This window comes from Myotis davidii, unplaced genomic scaffold (genome assembly GCF_000327345.1).
Source record: "Myotis davidii unplaced genomic scaffold, ASM32734v1 scaffold726, whole genome shotgun sequence".
NCBI classification, from domain to species: domain Eukaryota; kingdom Metazoa; phylum Chordata; class Mammalia; order Chiroptera; family Vespertilionidae; genus Myotis; species Myotis davidii.
The window spans coordinates 627,229-644,812 of NW_006297808.1; the positions used below are offsets into that span (position 1 = coordinate 627,229).

The 17,584-nt window shown below is 49.9% G+C and overlaps 3 protein-coding genes across 5 annotated transcripts in view; 2 read left to right on the forward strand and 1 right to left on the reverse strand.

Annotated features, from left to right (window-relative positions):
- STX1A (syntaxin 1A) overlaps window positions 1-4,654 on the forward strand; it is a 9,318-nt gene extending 4,664 nt beyond the window's left edge. The window contains 5 exon segments of the mRNA XM_006773367.2: window positions 58-204; window positions 320-393; window positions 1,201-1,338; window positions 2,868-2,978; window positions 3,282-4,654. Coding sequence (XP_006773430.1) covers window positions 58-204; window positions 320-393; window positions 1,201-1,338; window positions 2,868-2,978; window positions 3,282-3,359 — 548 coding nt within the window. The 3' untranslated portion in view covers window positions 3,360-4,654.
- Window positions 4,655-5,170: 516 nt separating this feature from the next.
- Window positions 5,171-17,113, reverse strand: WBSCR22 (Williams Beuren syndrome chromosome region 22). Of its 3 annotated transcripts, none has more exons than XR_001515501.1 (12): window positions 16,970-17,113; window positions 16,834-16,871; window positions 15,035-15,130; window positions 14,866-14,948; window positions 14,671-14,767; window positions 11,734-11,830; window positions 10,882-10,932; window positions 10,081-10,166; window positions 9,882-9,927; window positions 9,654-9,712; window positions 5,591-5,703; window positions 5,171-5,444 (listed from the first exon to the last, which is right to left on the reverse strand). XR_001515501.1 is itself a non-coding variant. In XM_006773368.2 (12 exons), the coding sequence occupies exons 1-12, from the start codon at window positions 17,015-17,017 to the stop codon at window positions 5,390-5,392; spliced, it is 852 nt and encodes a 283-aa protein (XP_006773431.1). In that variant the 5' UTR covers window positions 17,018-17,113; the 3' UTR covers window positions 5,171-5,389. The 3 variants fall into 3 exon arrangements, 2 of the variants coding, with proteins under 2 accessions (XP_006773431.1, XP_015425749.1); XM_006773368.2 differs by having other exon boundaries at window positions 5,591-5,686; XM_015570263.1 differs by having other exon boundaries at window positions 5,591-5,731.
- A 96-nt stretch (window positions 17,114-17,209) lies between these two features.
- Window positions 17,210-17,584, forward strand: part of DNAJC30 (DnaJ heat shock protein family (Hsp40) member C30) — a 799-nt gene continuing 424 nt past the window's right edge. Inside the window, exon 1 of the mRNA XM_006773416.2 lies at window positions 17,210-17,584. Within this exon, the coding sequence (XP_006773479.1) occupies window positions 17,226-17,584 (359 nt within the window). The 5' untranslated portion in view covers window positions 17,210-17,225.

The window sequence follows — 17,584 nt, forward strand, 5'->3', positions numbered from 1 at the left end:
GGGGGCTGGGCCTCTTGAGTGGGCAGCTGGCCTCTGAGACTCTTGGGCCACGTGGGGTTAGGTCTGACACCTGTACCCGTCTCTCGGACCCCTAGCACTCCACGTTGTCCCGGAAGTTTGTGGAGGTCATGTCAGAGTACAACGCGACACAGTGTGACTACAGGGAGCGCTGCAAAGGCCGGATACAGAGGCAGCTGGAGATCAGTAAGCTGAGGGGGTGGGGTTAGGGCTGAGGGGTGGGGCCAAGACTGAGGTGCAGAGCAAGGCTGCTGCTGAGCTCGCTGGGTTGGGCTGCACTCACTGGGACCCCTGCTTGCAGCTGGCCGGACCACAACCAGTGAGGAACTAGAGGACATGCTGGAGAGTGGGAATCCGGCCATCTTTGCCTCTGGGGTAAGTGTGGACCCCACCCTTCCCACAGGGACTCCTCCTTACCAGGACCCCGCCCACCAGGACCCTGGAGTGCTTGAAATGGGCAGTCTTTGGACATAGCCACTTTGTGAGACAGTTTTTAGAGAAGGACAAGCCCCAGAGAGGGGTGGGGACAGGTCAAGCTCATATAAATGTTAGTGGCAAAGGCCTGGTTCCTCTCAGTTGGATCTACTTCCTTGCTGCCCATTTCCCCACCAGCTTGGGCCTCCTTCCACCATCCTCAGGACCTTTTTTCCTTCTCGGAAGCCATGGTGCCATAGCCATCTCCAAGTTCAGGTGAAGCTCGGTTCTCTGCTGAGCAGAGGACTTCCTGAAGGAATTAGTTGTGAGGAGTTTCGGAGTGTGGGTTTTAGGAGAAAGTGGGGACAGCTACATCTAGTGCAGAAGGAAGAACAGGAGGAGAGGGGACAAAGAAAGGCAGTTTAAGGTCTGGGTCCATGAGGCAGTCATCTTGGGTTCTATACAACACTGGTGACAAGAACTATCACTTAGCAGTTACTCTGCACAAGCACAGGTAGGGAGTGTTAATAGCCCCATAGTACATGTAGAAAATAGGGTCTCAAAGAAGTTAGGTAACAGCTAGTAAGAGCTGAGCAGAAAGTGGGGAGAGGGCCGCAGTTAAGAAGCCTCAGACCCTCCTTCCAGAACATTCTGCACAGGCCACTGCTCATCCTAGCTGCCTTTGTAGTTGGCTTCCTGCTGTCCTGGTCCCCATTCTCACCCCCTTCCGCAATTGCCTGGGTCCCAGCCCACTGCTCCCATCCCTAGATCATCATGGACTCCAGCATCTCGAAGCAGGCCCTGAGTGAGATTGAGACACGGCACAGTGAGATCATTAAATTGGAGAACAGTATCCGTGAGCTGCACGACATGTTCATGGACATGGCCATGCTTGTGGAGAGCCAGGTGAGGGCCTGGGGCCCCACTGCCCTGCCCCCCAGCCCATGGCAGCACCCAGGTCTGCCCTAACCCCCACCCTTTCTGCCCAACACGCTGCCCTGCCTGGGAGGGACCAAGTCTTCAGGTAACTAGCCACCTGCTATTGAAATTGCCTACAGGGCCTCACTCACCTAAAGGCCCCTCTCTGCATGGCTCAGCCACCAGGCCCCAGTCACTGCATGGCTCTGCTTGGCCCTCCAGGATCCCAGGCCCTGCATGGCCCTACCCACCTTCCCCTGTCTTATCCACCAGCTGTTTGTCATGTAGGCACTGTGTATGGGCATTTTTCTAGGAGCTGGAGATAGAGCAGTGACCAGGACAGCTGAGGGCCTGCTTCCTGGAGCTAATGTTTGTTGGGTGAAGGGCAGCGTAAGTAAATGGCAACTGGAATATTCTCTAGTTGTGCCAAGTGCTCAGATGTTAGAAGGCAGCATGGTGATAGAGCAGTGGTTCTCTAACGTTTAAAGTGCCTAAGAAATGCTTGGAGGGCTTGTTTCCTTGTTTGTTTCAATCCCCATTCCCAGAGATTAGTAGGTGGGGGTAAGAGCCTGTGAATTTGCATTTCTAACATGCGCAAGGGTGATGCTGATGCTACTAGTCCAAGGGTCACACTTGGAATACCATTTTGATATGGAAGCCACTTTGGATGGGGTGCCTAGAGAAGGCCTCTCTGAGGAGGTGGTGTTTGAGCTCTGGAGACATCCCAGAGGAAGAATGAAGAGCTGGCCCAGGTAGAGGGACCAGCAACCGCGGTCCTGCCATATTTGAGGAGCGAAAGGAGGTCCATGCAGCTGGAGCACAGGGGCAGCTGGAGATGAGCTAGACAGGGGGGCCTTGGCAGGTGAAGTCTCTTCTAGATTGGCAGGTCGTAAGTATGGGGTGTGATCTGAGTGGGGAAGCAGGGAGGTCATGAGGATGTTGTTGCTGCCATCCCAGTGAGAGATTATGGTGACATGGATGCCTGTGGAAGCGATGGACTTGGAGAGAGAGCTCTCAGTTGTCAGCTTGCTGTTGCTGGGAATTTGGGGCAGCGTCATGGTCGGAGTGGCCTCTGCCTACTGCATGGGACCAGATTGCAGTGCCCAAGAGAACTATGGGGCTGAGTGGGGGCGGGGACCAAATACAGAGCTGGACAAAACCGTCAGGCCCAGGGATGGAATGGGGGGCTCACTGGTCACCTTGTGATCTGTGGCCACAGTCAGGCCCACCTGCACCAGGCACTGGGTTAGGGCCCCAGCTGAGTGTTCTCTGCATGGTCCCCATGCCCTTGGCTGAGACTGCATGGCCAGTTCCTTCCCCAGGATGGCTGCTCTGCAGGGAGAGGCCGGAGCTACCAGGGTGTCTGGCCTGCAGGACGCAGGTGAGAAGCTGTACCCCATCCTCCTCACATTCCTTTTCTCTCTCTAATCTCAGGGCACTTTCCTAAAGTCCTGCCTCAAGCCCCCTTCTGACCCTGAGGGCGGCTCTCTGGAGCTTGGGTGCCCCTGGCCCTGCAGGGAGAGATGATTGACAGGATTGAGTACAACGTGGAGCAGTCGGTGGACTACGTGGAGAGGGCCGTGTCTGACACCAAAAAGGCTGTCAAGTACCAGAGCAAGGCGCGCCGGGTCAGTAGCCCCAACTCTACCCAACATTTCCCGCACACCCATTAGTGATCACAGACCCCTCCTCACTCTGCCTCTGCCCCACCTCTCAGCTCTTACCGTAACCTCACCCACCTCTCCCAGGTTTCAGTGCTTCACGTTAACCATCCTCAGGCCCATTCCCGGTCATCACCTTCCCCCCATACCATCCCCCAGACTCTCCAACCCTCCGTCCTCTCTCCCAATAGCCCCGAGCCCCTAGAAGCTCTGCCCACCTCCAGCCTCTCCCATGCTCTGAGGCCTTTCCTTCCCGCTTCTCTCGTGCAGAAGAAGATCATGATCATCATCTGCTGTGTGGTCCTGGGCATTGTCATTGCCTCTATCTTTGGAGGGATCTTTGGATAGAAACTACCCCACCTGCCTCTCCACTCTGGATGGCCCACACTAAGGAAGCTCCTTGGTTGCTGACTCCCTGTGGCTCGGAGCCCCCTCCACACCCACCCTGCCCTGAGCCGTCATGTGCATGATCTTTGTGACAGTGTGTGTCTGTACAAGAGGCCGAGGGGAGCCAGGCTAGGAAACAACCAGCGGGGTGGGGATCAGGTCAGCAAGGCACAGACTCAGGCCCTGGCCCGGCTGCTTCACCTTCCCAGGCAGAGCTGCCCAGGTAGCCATGTTTCCCTTCCTCTGCCTTCAGTAATTCCACTCTTGACCTGGGGTCGGCCCTCTCCATGCATCAAGGCTCTCTGTACCCCAACCTTGCCTCCTGCTGACCCCACCATCTATCCTGTCCTCTCCAGCTGTGCCCCCTAAGCCCACCCCCCTGAGGGGTGGGGATCAGCTGGCCACATGGTGCTGCTTTTCAGGTTAGGGGAGGAATGGCCCTGAGAGACAGCCCAGCTCTAAGCCTCTAACAGCCAGTCACTGCCAGGGAGGCTCAGGGTGCTGTGGCCAGGTAGCTTCTGGCTGTGTCAAGGCCAGACTCTCCCCTATCTAGGGGCAGAGTCCAACAGGTCTTCGGCTGCCTCAACCTCCCCACATTCCTAGAGCCCCAGGAGCAAACCCCCCCCTCCCCCCAGGCTATGCCTGACCCCAGATAACATTCTGGAAGAGGCTGGCTGGTGCCTGGTCTCTAGCCACCCTTAGAGCCAGGGAGACAGAGCAGACCTGTCAGGCCAAGCCCACCGCCTGGGCCAGCCATTTTCCCCAGCAGGCCTTAGCCGGGTCCTCAAGCCATTGTGTGTTGCATGTTTGGGACAGTAGTCCCCGCTCTTGTGCTCTGGGAAGTCAGATGTTACTTCAGGCCTGCAGTCATGTCCTGCCCTTGCTGTTCCCCACTGATGTGCCACATGAGTGTCAGGTGTCTTGGATGCAGTATTCAGCAGCCAGCCAGGGAGGGGTACCTCCCCACCATCTCGGGGCTTCTCAAGTCAGAAACATGCCCTCACTTCAAGACCCCTCTCTTCCTTGTTGACAGGCAAGGAGTGTGCATGCGAGTGCATGCAATAGGGGACGGGGCCATGTCTGAGCCCCACCTTTCCTCAGCTTTGCTCCTGTCCAGTGACTGTGACCACTGTCCGCGTGTTGCCTTCTTTACCGACTTCCCTCCCCTCCTTTACCCCTTCACCAAAGGTCTTGGTACAACCAGCTGCCTGTTTTGTGAAATTTTTATGTAGAATAAACATTTGTATCTGTCCCATGCCTCTGCTCTAGATTTCTTACTATTACAGTGTCATGGCCTTAGGACTTAAAGGTGAATGTGTGTGACAACATGGGGAGGGGCTCGAGGCAAATGACCCCAGCCTCCTCCCTCAGGCCAATAGGTACTTTGGATGCATTTCTTCCTGTCCGTCCTTCCCAAGTTTGCCTAAATTAAAGAAATCTACCTATTCCTTTAAGTGTATTAAAAGCACTCTTAAGTTCTAATTTGGACCCGTGGAATCGAGTGATAGCTATCACCATCAGAGGAACTTAAATTTGTTTAGGACCATAGAGCTGGAAAATGCCAGAGTTCCATAGAAAGTGGTTTATTACTTTTACAACAAAATAAGATGCCGTTAGAACTTTAATGAAGAAAATAGTATTAGAGTTTTTTGCTGTTGTTAATCCTCACCTGAGGATATTTTTTCCATTGCTTCTTCAGAGACAATGGAAGGGAGAGACATCGATGTGAGAGAGACACATCAATTGGCTGCCTCCTGCACACACCCCAACCAGGGGCGGGGAGCGAACCCATGACCTTTTGGTGTGCAGACCGCTCTAACCACTGAGCCATGTTGGTCAGGGCTATTAGACTTTTCTAGACACTCTTTTGTCAGCTGATGGAGTAGATACTTCAATATATAAAGCTTTCCAGAGGCAGTGCCTGAGCTGGATGGCACAGCTCACCACTGTGTGGACCCCGAGCTGTCCCACCATTCAGTGCAGCTAACAGCTTAGAAGTAGGGCTTGCGCTTGCGGCCGGTGTACTGAGTGTCAGGTCTGACTTCCCTGTGAAGAAATAATGGGCAGGAAGAATAGAAGAGTTTCAGAAGAAAGAACAAAGTACTATTGGGACCTCTTCAAGTGTAGGTGAGCCTTTACTGGTCAAGACCTCCCTTTATCCACAGCAGCCTACCCCTGGCCCAGGTACTCACTTGCCCTGGCGTCTACGGCGCTCTTTCTTCTCCAGCACCCACTCCCGGGTCTTCATCTTTCTCACCACCCCGCTCCGTGCAATCCTGTATGGGACCCTGTGCCGGAGACATGGCTGTGAAATGATGGATGGAACAGCCTGACTGGCACCCAAGTTAATCCAGGCAGGAAAAAATGGTGAACTTCCTTTGAGTTAGGGGCCTTAGATGCCCTCCTATATAATAAAAGCCCAATGTGCAAATTGACTGAACAACAGAACAGCCAGTCGGTGGGGGGTGGGGCCGGTTTGTGGACGGCACCAGGCCAGCCAAGGCAGGTGCTAGCAGGCAGAGGGAAGAGACAGCGATGGGGGGTGGGGGGTGCTGGCCGTTAACTGGCCGGTACCGTTCCCCTGACTGCCCTGCCAATCGCCTCCCACAGAGGGAGGCCAGACTGAGGGTTAGGCCTGTTCCCTGTGGGATTGGGCCTAAGCCGTCAGTCGGACATCCCCCAGGAATTCCTGGTCTGCAAGAGGGTACAGGCCAGGCTGAGGGACCTCCCTGAGTGCACAAACTTTTGTGCACCAGGCTTCTAGTTCTACAATAAAAGTTGCATCTTTGAACCACCCCCCTCCACCACCCCCTCCATCCTGGTACCATCCACTGGGGTCAAAAGCAATTTATATAGGAGGGCAGAAGGTGCAAGGCCCCACTCACTTGCAGGCATATCTGCAGTAGGTGACCAATTACTGGGTCTGCACACATCCTGCTTAGGGGGCAGGCAGGCAGGCAGGGGGCAAGGCTACTTTTTGGGGAACCTGGGCCAGGATTGGTTCACAAGAGCCTAGCAATATCCACAGAAAGTCAGAGGCCCAATCTCCACTGCTGCCACTTAAGGCCCTAGTCTGGTGGTGAGATCAGCATACCCTGTGAGATAGGGGCTTCCAGCAATAAATGTCTGAAGTAGGAAAACAAGGCTGCCCAGCTCGTGACAGCCCTGACAATAACCCTCAAGGGTTGATCTTGGCCTCCAGCGCTGGCTGAGGAGAAAGGAAGCCCCCTGCAGCCCCAGGGAAAAGAGGCCTTGAGAAGGAAAAAAGCCTGGGCTCCCTAACCACTGCCCCACCTGGCAGTTGGGATTACACTGTTTCCAGCATAACCCAAACCAAGCAAGGATGCTTGCCATTTAAGTGACCACCATTTCCTGGTAGGGTGGAGGCCAGATAGCAAGAATTAAGGAATGCCCGAGTGGAACAATATTGATGCAAAAGAAATGTATAAATTAGGTAAAGTTTTTTTGTTTTGTTAATCCTCACCCAAAGATATTCTTTCCATTGATTTTTTAGAGAGTGGAAGGGGGTGGGGTTGTGGGGGGTGTGGGGAAAAGAAACATTGATGTGAGAGAGCCACACATATTGGCAGCCTCCCACATGCACCCAACCAGGGCTGGGGATCGAGCTGCAACCAAGATACATGCTCTTAACTGAGAATAGAACCTGCGACCCTTTGGTGAGCAGGTTGATGCTCTGACCACTGAGCAACACCAGCCAGGGCTAAGTAAAGATTTTAAAAACTTTTAAACTCACCTATTTATAAGTGGCCAGAATGTGATTAGAGAGAAGTGATAGTAATGGGAAAATCCCAATAATACTTCTAATAGGCAATCTGGGAACTTTGAAGGGAAGAGTGAAAGCCTGCAGAACTAGGGGAGACAAGGTCTGTGCCAGGCACTGTGCTGAGTCCTGAACAAACATGCTCTCTACACAACACACTGCCCAAGAGGGTGGCAATATCCCCCCCTTTTTAAATAGAAAAATGGACGCTCAGGTCACAAAACTTACCCAAGTTTACAGTTAGGACATATAGTCTATATAAACACCGGTGTGAGGACAAGAGGGATCCTAAGATGGATGGAGGGAGTTAACAGCTTATACTTCCTCTGTGAAGCAGGAAATGGGATTACTCACTGGGGGCAAGTGGTGGGTGCCCTAGAGCAGAAAACATCTAGAAGAGCTAAGTCCCCATGAGGAATGGGCTGAGAAAGGAAGCTAAGAGAGATGACTACTGAGGGATAAGCTATCAGACAGCATAAATCTGTGTTGGACACAGAGAACAATCATGATTTTCACTACCAGTGGGCCTTCTAAACTCATTCAATTCTCTGCCCATTTTTCCTCTTAAATGTCTTCAAAGTCTTAACACCTTCCACCCATATCAACCAGAACTAAGAAATAACTCCTTCACTATCTTGTAATTATGTGTTCAACAAATATTGAACATCTTTAATTAACAAGATACTCTTCTGATGGCAGGCACATAATACCAGTCTCCACCAAGTTTTCATTCTAGTTGGGGATACAAATAGCCAAGATTTAGAGCAGTTAAAGGTGTTAAGGAAAATAAAGGTAAGGAGAACTGAACTAAAGATAAGGAACAGAAAAATGGCAAGTTTTTTTTAACAAAGAAAAAGGAAAGAATCAGTCTTGCTGCTGTGCAGAAAGTAAATGGAAAGAAACAAATACTAAAAGCAGAGACACATGGAGCTGCTTTCAGTAATCCAGGCAAGACTGGTGGTGACCTAAGACCAGGTGGGAGTGGAGAAAGGGCTGGAATTGGGATATACATTGAGAAGAAGGGTGCAGGACTTGCAGATGGACAATCGGCTATGAGAGGTAAGGAAGGTAAGAATAAGTGAGAATGGTAAAGAATGGACAAAGGAAGTCTGGGGGTGCAAACCCAGAGCTCTGTTTTGTTCGAGACATCTGTGGGAAGTTCAGGTATGGACAGGGTGGGAAGTTTAGGTATGGATACTTAGAAGGCGGGTTGGCAATCAGAGGTGGAATTGAGGCCAAGAATATAAATCTGGGAGTTATAAACCTGTGGTTGGTGTTTAAGGCCGTGCAGAGAGAGAAGGGGTCCAGATTGGGCCCCCGAGAGCTCTAGAACAGCGGTTGCCAATCTTTTGGACCTCACAGACCACCAGTGGTCCGTGAACCACCAGTTGGCGACCGCTGCTCTAGAAGAGGGGCCAGCATAGTAAACTGAGAAGCAACAACCAGTAAGATTAAGAGAAAACCATGATAGTGAGTGGGAGGCCAAGTAAGGAAAGTGTTAAGACAGTGATGGGCTGAGTCAGGTCCTATTGAGCAGGCAAGTTAAGATAGGATAAAGGCCTGGCCAGTGTGCTCAGTGGTTAGTGTCAGCCCACACACCAAAGTGTTAAGGGTTCAATTTCCAGTCAAGGGCACATACCTGGGATGCATGTTCTATCCCCAGCTCTGGGCAGGGCTTATGTGGGAGAGGCAACCAATCAATGTGACTCATATCTATGTTTCTGTTTCTCTCTCTCTCTCTTTCTTCCCCCCCTCCTTTCCACTCTCTCTAAAAATCAATGGAAAATATCCTTGGGTTGAGGATTAATGAAAAAAAAAAAGGATGAAGTAGGGAAAAAAACAGAAGTGACCATACATTTGGCAAGACAGGTTGGTGGTGGCCTTGACAAGAGCAATTTGTGATGAGACAGAAGCGTAAGCCAGAGAAGAGGACTGAGAGAATGGTAGGGGAGAAAGCAAGAGGCAGATATGAGGAGTTTTGTGATATAAAGGGAAGCAAATAAACAGAGTGGTAGCTTGGAGTTGTTAAGAAGTAGAGGGATAATCTCTTAAAAGACATGAGAAATTGTGTAGCATGTTTGTGAGCTGATGCAAATAGCCCAGGAGAGTAAAGATGAGGATGCAGAGAAAGGATAGTCACAGGGGACAAGAGGGGATGGGGTCCAGGACAGAGGTGGCAGAGGCAGCCTAGGGAAGGAGGGGACAGCCTGTCAGGCCTGGAAAGAGGAAAGGCAGAGAGTAAGGCTGCAAGGCTGCTTACAGACATCCCAGCCTTAGACAGTAGCAGGCACTAGAACAAGGGGTTCCTGGTTCTATTACCACCTTGGTGTCGCTGCCACATCTGAGCCCGGAACTTGGTGAAAGCAGAGAAAATGGAGTGGTCTTGCCACCTCCAGCTTCCTCTGCCATGTCTAAGAAACCTAGCGGCAGTAACTCCCCAAACCTTAGGCAGGTTCACCTACAGTTCACTTTACCTCTTGTTCGTGAATGTGGATTCCTTTGCCTCCTCTTCTTCCTTAATTTCATTTAGGCCCTGTAGGAACCAAAGTGCTTTTAGAGATTCTGGAGATCTCTAAACCCATCTGCCCTACCCCAAAAGGCCTGGGCACCCACCAAGCCTAAGCCCTTTCCACAGGTACTAGGTCCAGCCTCACAAGAAGGGAACCCAAAAGACACATACCCAAAAACTCAGGGTCCCTCACCTTTGGCAGAAAGGTTGATGGCCCAGAAAACAAACAGAGGTAGAACCTAAAACAAGAAAAGTTCAAGGACTCATAAAGCCTTGCAGTGTAAGTCAAGTCCTCACCTTCCCTTCCAGTAGTGCCTCCTGCACTACTACTCTGGTCCACACCACCAGCCTCTACCCAGCAGTGCCAACAGCACATAGCCCGCAGCACTCACTTCTTTGCTTTGGCGCTGTTGGGGTAGTCCACCACCACACCGCCAGTGAAACCTGCCCTGATGGCCTGGGTCGTAATTAGCTCCAACTGCGGAGAGAACATTGGTGAATCAGAGAGAAGCTGGGAGAGCACACTGCTTTCCCTCACTCCTCTTAAGCCAGTCTGGTTCCAGGATGGACGGTGCCTGGGAGAACTAAAGGTCTTTATTAGACTGTTCCCAATTCGGAGTCCCCAAAAGCCACACAGAGGAAAGTGCAGGCTAGAACCAGCCATGGCATACAGCCCCAAGGGAATTACAGAACAAGCAATTCTCACTTTGTAGCCCAGGGAACCATCTACCCACTCAAATCTCAGAAAATGAATGGCCAATACTGGGGGCAGACTCATTCATGGTATTAGTCAGGGACAGCTCACAACTTGTCTTTCAAGGTCAGTAACTCCAACCTTCTCATTCCTCCTTCATATTGCATTACACTCCTTAGAACAGACAACTGCTGATGTTCTCTCAGTCCCCCACCCCTATTTATATATTTGGTTATGGAAATCAGTTAATATATCACATTAACCCTACTCCACACCCACCACTCCTCCTTGGGATGTCAGATCATAAAATATGTCATCAGGAGCCACAGGAACCACTCTCAGATACTCATTCTCTCCTTTTCCCACCAACCAGCATAAGGATCCTATTCTGTCACTCCCCAGTAGTAGGAGGGCAGGTGAGTGAGGAGCAGGATACGAACAGTTTACCTGTTCTGGGCCCCTCCCGCCTCCCTGCACCTCTAGTAGCCAAGAGGCTCACCTGCTCCGAGTTCTCAGGGTATAGCTGCAGAACAGCTCGGGCTCCACGGACCTGCAAGAAACAGAAACATTCACTGTCTTACAAGTATCCCATGGGGTCAGGACCCAGACACTCCTCCCTTCCTTATTCACTGACATCTGAGTTCCCATTACACGCAAGGCACTGTTCTTAGGGCTGAGGTTACAGCTATGAACAAAAGAGAGCGCCTCTCCTCTGAAATTTTGGAACTCACTTTTTAGCAGAGGAAGCAAGCTAATTTACAGTAGTGATTAAGAGCCAGAAAGAAAAATAACTTAGAAGAACAAAGGGATTTTGAGTGACAAGAGACTAATGAGTTTACGTTTGGTTCAAGGAAGGCCTCTCTTAGAGGGACACTTGAGCAGAGACCTGAATATATGGGGGAGCTGGTCATTCAAACATATGAGGGAAGAGCATCTCAGCAGAGAGGCAAACACCACCTTGCTCCCCATCTGTGCATCAGCAGAGGGAGGAGCAAGGGGTGGGAGTTGAAGGATGTGGGCACTCTGGAAGATATGCCTTGTGTGTCCTGGACACGATGTCCCTGTCCTCAATCTGTGAAGTCTATGTCCCCAAACCAACTTCTGATGAAAATTCAGCACAGTGGACACAGGAATCTTAATTTGTCTCATATTTTGACATCAGCACCTTTTGCATTTCATTAGGGAATGTTAGCCCACTGAATTCTCTGTTCAGGCTGCGGATCACAAAAAGGTTCTGCCACCCCATGCAGGCCCACCTGAACAGCCCTGCCATGGAACTCCACTTCATCACTCTACCTGCAGGGCAAGGGAGGGATAGGCGGCCAGCCAGATGGGGAGATCTTATACTCACCAGCACAGAATAAAGAGAAGAAAAAAAGCAGTACAGGCGCTTGGCGGGAATGTCTGACTTCTTGTTGGCATTACAGAGCCACTGCACAGCAGAAATGCTGGAACAGGAAGGGACCTAGTCAGGCAAGTGGCCAGCACACCCCTGCCTCGTCAGAACTCATACACCACACATCCTGGATGTCCAGGTAAAAACCCCCTGCCACTCCCTTTCTTGGCATGTGCAGGTCCTCTCCAGGTGACTATTCTACAACACTGGGCCAAACAGGGTATCCCGAAGGTCGGCATTAACTTCCTTGCAGTCAGTCCAGAGAAACAGTTTCTCAACCTTTTTCTATATGTATCTCAGTTCAAAATGACTCATCATATCAAGGCTCTCTGCCACCTACCCTTTCACACTCCCTTGCTCCAAAATCAAGGGAAACGTGTTTCATAGCACTTACAAAGCCATTCATTCACTCTCTTCCAAAATCAGTTCCTTCTACTTAAATTTTCAAGCAGCTACTATGTCCTTCTTTCTGGCATTCCCTTCCTCGGTGCTGTGAACGCCCAACCCATTCACAGAAGCCCAAACAAACCCTGCTGATGTGTCCCACTGCCTCTCCAATCTTTGACTTTCCTCCACCACTCTCCTAGGTCAGCACTTAGGACCACCTCAATTGTTTCAACAACCTATCTCTCCTCTCTTTTTCTGAACAATCTTCCTAAAACAAAGAACTACTGAATAAAGCCCCAAATTCTTAGGATGGCATTTAAAAAAAAAAAAACAGGCCCTAGCCAATGTGACTCAGTGATTACAGTGCCAGCCCATGCACCAATCGATGTCTCTTCTCTCACATGGATGTTTCTCTCTTTCTCTCTCTCTCTCTCTCTCTCCCTTCCCTCCCTCCCACTCTCTCTAAAAATCAATGGAAAAATATATCAAATAACAAAAAAATTTTCTAGGACCCAAGTATACATAATCTCAACTTCTATGAAATCTTTCATTCATGCCCACTATCTCTCTGACTCTATTCCTTCACTCAGAAACCCTCCTTGATTTTCCAAATTCCTCCCACCCTTCAAGACCCAACCCTAACCCCTCCTTTCTCAAAGCTTGCCTGTGCTCTTTTTAAAGCTTTTTTAAAAAAAATTGATTCTAGAAAGAGGAAAAGGGAGAGGAACAATTTCAATAGATTGCCTCCTGAATGCATCACAACTGGGGATCGAACCTGCCACTTTTTTGGGGGGGGGGGGGGGTGGGAACATCGATCAGCTGCCTCCTGCACACCCCCTCCTGGGGATGTGCCCGCAACCAAGGTACATGCCCTTGACTGGAATCGAACCTTGGACCCTTCAGTCTGCAGGCTGACACCCTATCCACTGAGCCAAACTAGTTAGGGCAAACCTGCCACTTTTTGGTGTTCAGGACATTCCAATCAACTGAGCCACCAGCCACGGCTTTCCTGTGCTTTTCTCTTCACAATTCAGGTGGTCCCATGACTCCCCAGTGCACAGCCCACACTCAGCCTTGTGTTTAACCAGTCCATATCTTTTAGCAGCTAATTAACCATGACAGGGACTATTTTATTTTCAAACTCCACAGCAGCCTGTACAACAAGCATGTCAAACTCACGGCCCACGAATATTTTTGCAGCCCAACCAATATAATGGTAAGATGCATTTTAATAAAAATTTCATAATTTAATTTTTACAATATCCTGTTATACATAATCCTATATAATAAAAGGCTAATATGCAAATTGACTGAACAGCAGAACAGCTGATCACTGTAACACACACTGACCACCAGGGGGAGCACCTCTCAGCCAGAAGCCTGGCTCAAGACTGGCAAGTGCAGCAATGGTGGCGGGAGCCTCTCCCACCTCCGCAGCAGTGCTAAGGATATCCAACTGATGACTTAGCCCTGCTCCCCGAGGGCTCCTGGACTGCGAGAGGGTGCAGGCCAGGCTGAAGGACTCCCCCTGCCCCAGAGTGCATGAATTGCGTGTACTTGGCCTCTAGTTATTAATAACGAACTACAACATTCTCTAATGACTACTATAATTGTGTTGCGTTCATTTCCCTTACGCGCCTTACACACAGGTGCACCATTTCTTTCCACTAATACTAGCAGCGAGTATTTTAGCAGCCGATTGCCACGTCATTAGTCTTCGACTATTTGTTTGTGTGTGCAATAGGAAATACTTTGCTTTCAGAGAACAAGAAAAATAGGTTTATTTGCATTAGGCTTATTAATTTGTGCAGTAATTCAGTGTCTGGTAAGTTAATGTTCAAGAAAAAAATTAATTTGTATTAAAAAGTTCTATTATTGCCCTAACTGGTTTGGCTCAGTGGATAGAGCGTTGGCCTGCAGACTGCAGGGTCCCAGGTTTGACTCTGGTCAAGGGCATGTACCTTGGTTGCAGGCACATGTCTGGTAAGTTAATGTTCAAGAAAAAATATTAATTTTTATTAAAATGTTCTATTAGTTTGTGTTAATGATTACTCATTTATTTCAGCCCTTTGTATTCAGCATGTCTCTATGGAAATAAACCTACGTTTCCATGAAAATTGAAGCTTTTTTTTTTATTGCAGCCCACATAAACTTAAATCTTATTTGGCCCTTGTTAGCCTTTGAGTTTGACATGCTTGCCCACCAGGCCCCCCCCCAAGATGGCCACCAGGCCTCCACGATGACTGCTAGTGGCCCAGAAGACCACCCTTCTCCTACCACACAATCAAAGCAGACAGAGAAACTGTATCAGAGGTGCCTGAACCTCTGGCAGTGCAAGAGAATCACAGTAGATAGTTTTGAAATACAAAAAATACCTATTTTGGGGCCTTGCTCTAATCTTATTAACCTAAAAATCACACAGGATGTATAATTTTCAGTTTCCCACGTGACTCTGCTGCACAGCCAGGTGTGGGAAGCAGGCCTGCAGAGCATGAAGACTCTTACCTGATACAACCATCAAAGGAGCCCGGTTTGAAGGGAATGCCCTGGCCCATGTCCCCCAGAAGTAGGTCTCCTTGTGCTTTTCGGTCCAAAGCTGCATCTGCATCGCAGAAGAGCAAGTGAGGGAAACAGACAATATGCATAGCTGCTCCACACTCACGAGGGTAGCCACCCCAGTGCTAAACAGAACATACTTACCCAGCATGGCAAGGCTGATGTCGATGCCCACCCAGTAGTGCCCTTCATCAGAGAGATAATCTCCACTCAGCCCAGTACCGCAGCTGGAAGATACAAACAGGGACTCAACAGTGTGAGTAGCAAAGATGCCCCACAACCTGGGGAATCTGACTAGGCCCTAGGATCTCACCCAATATCCAACAGGAAACAGGGCTTCTCATCAGGCAGATCAAGGAGCTCCAATGCTCGCCCAGTCATCTTGGTCTGCACATCAATCATCCTAGAGCTAGGAAGGCAGAAACACACACAAGTGGTAAGGTTCTGAGTTAAAACTGTACCGAGACCAAAAAAACCCAAGATCTTCTAGGAAAAAAGAACAAGGTGCTCTTTCCTGGTCAACAAACTCAACTACAACTATTTAATATATATATTTTTTATTGATTTCAGAGAAGAAAGGAGAAGGGGAGAGAGAGAGAAACATCAATGATGAGAGAGAATCATTGATCGGCTGCCTCCTACACACCACACCCCCTACTGGGGATCGAGCCCGAAACCCAGGCATGTGCACTGACCAGGAATCGAACCTGGGACCCTGCAGTCTGCAGGCCAATGCTCTATCCATTGAGCCAAACTGAACAGGGCTCAACTATAACTATTTAAAAGTAACCCCAATAACAACGACATGTTATTTTGTTGTGGCACAAATTATAACTGCACCAGATGCAAAGCTAAAGGGAACAAATCACTTAACTAATGACCAACCATTGGGTATTTTCAAATCTATCAGGCTTTGATGTAGTTTTACTTAAGAACAAGTTTTTTGGCTCGGCTGGCGTGACTCAGTGGTTGAGCATCAACCTATGAATCAGGAGGTCATGGGTTCAATTCCCATCAGGGTACATGCCTGGGTTGCAGGCTTGATCCCCAGTGGTGGGCACGCAGGAGGCGGCCGATCAATGATTCTCTCTCATCATTAATGTTTCTCTCTCTCTCTCCCTTCCTCTCTGAAATCAATGAAAAAATATTAAAAAAAAAAGAGAACAAGTTTTCTGGAAGAATTATCCACCATAGTGACTCTCAGATATCAGGATCAAGAATCACAACAAAAATCTACAGCAGTGCTGTCCAGGAGAATCATAATACAAGCCACATGACTTTCCAGTGGGCACAGTTAAAATGAAATTAAATATGTAAAATTGACTAATAATTAACCAAATCCAATGTACCTAATAATTTTAACACGTTAAGCACCCAGCCTGTTTTGTCTTCCGGAGGGAAAGTATAGTGTCAGTCACCAGTGACTGACAGGGCGCTTAACGTGTTAACCCAACATGCTCAAATTATTTCAACACGTAATCAACATAAAAATGATCAATAAAATATTTTATATTTTCTTCATGCTAAGTAATTCAGACACTGACGGCTACTGGTTACCATAGCACAGAATACGTCTATATTATATCTGGCTTTCCCAAGATCAGGTATCTGCGGACTCTTCTACAGGCTGGTTTATCAGAAAGGACAGGTCTGGAAGTCTATTCTAGCCTTCACCTAGTTACAGAAATAACTACCCTCCATGAAATTCAGATACTACACCAACAGCTGTCGAGAGGATTTAGCGAGGTTATGCAAATAAGGGCACCCAGTAAACATTTATGAACATTTCCTTTCCCCCAATAGCATTAACCACTTACACATATCCACTGCCTCCTGCCTATTTTACTACATGTTTAAAACAAGTTGCCACAATAAACTGAAAACCCAGATAAAAATGTATCACTCCCGTATTAATGCTGCGGTAACTGAGGCCCAGAGGGTTCAGAGATTTAACTAAAGCTGACTTTGCCAGTGTAAAAAATGGGATCAACCCAGGTCCCTTCCTCCCACCCCAACCGCCCCAAATTTTTCACGTTCTCCAAGCAATGCCCCAAATGAGGGCAACTTGCGGGTCCCCACCCCCGACGCCGCGCAATAGCCAGGCTCCCTTACTTGCGCATGTATTTCCGGGCTTCATTCTGGTCGTAAAACTGCGGGGAAAGAGAAAGAGAAAAGGGTAGTAAGGGGGAGAAATCGAAACGCCGAGCTTCTTTAAGACAGAAAGGAGGCCGAGGGCCGCAGGGCTCACCAGCTCGGGGGGTCCGCCGTGCTCCGGTCGGCGCCCGCGACACGCCATACCCACCCTTCCACCGCACGACTGCTGCTGCGGGCTCCCGAGTCCGGCGTGTAGAGCATCAGCGCCGCGCCTGCCCCGTAATACGCATGCTCCACTCCTCTCCCCGCCTTCTCTTCTACGCGATTGGCTACCAGGATGACACTCGGCGAACAACGCGGGCCTCCCATTGGCCAGGTGACCTTTGCACCGCCCTCCAGACCCATGCAAGATGGCAGCGCGACACGATCTGAGGTGGCCGCGCTTGTTACTGTGGAGCTTGTGGCGGGGTCGGGGGCCCCCGCAAAGCCGGGTGTCCTGCCACAGCTTAGAAGCGAGGACTTACTCCCGGGGCGACGGCCCGTACTCGCGCACGGCGCTGTATGAGCTGCTCGGCGTCCCGCCCACGGCGACGCAGGCGCAAATCAAGGCCGCCTACTACCGGCAAAGCTTCCTCTACCACCCGGACCGCAACGCGGGGAGCGCCGAGGCCGCCGAGCGCTTCACGCGTATCTCCCAGGCCTACGTGGTGCTGGGCAGCGCCACCCTGCGCCGCAAGTATGACCGCGGCCTGCTCAGCGACATGGACCT

Coding starts and splice junctions, on each gene's coding strand:
- WBSCR22 (XM_015570263.1), bottom strand. CDS start 17,017: ATGGCGTGTCGCGGGCGCCGACCGGAGCACGGCGGACCCCCCGAGCTG. Junction 16,872..16,969: donor ACGGCGGACCCCCCGAGCTG/GTGAGCCCTGCG, acceptor CTTTCCCCGCAG/TTTTACGACCAGAATGAAGC. Junction 11,831..14,670: donor TCCTTTGATGGTTGTATCAG/GTAAGAGTCTTC, acceptor TTCCTGTTCCAG/CATTTCTGCTGTGCAGTGGC.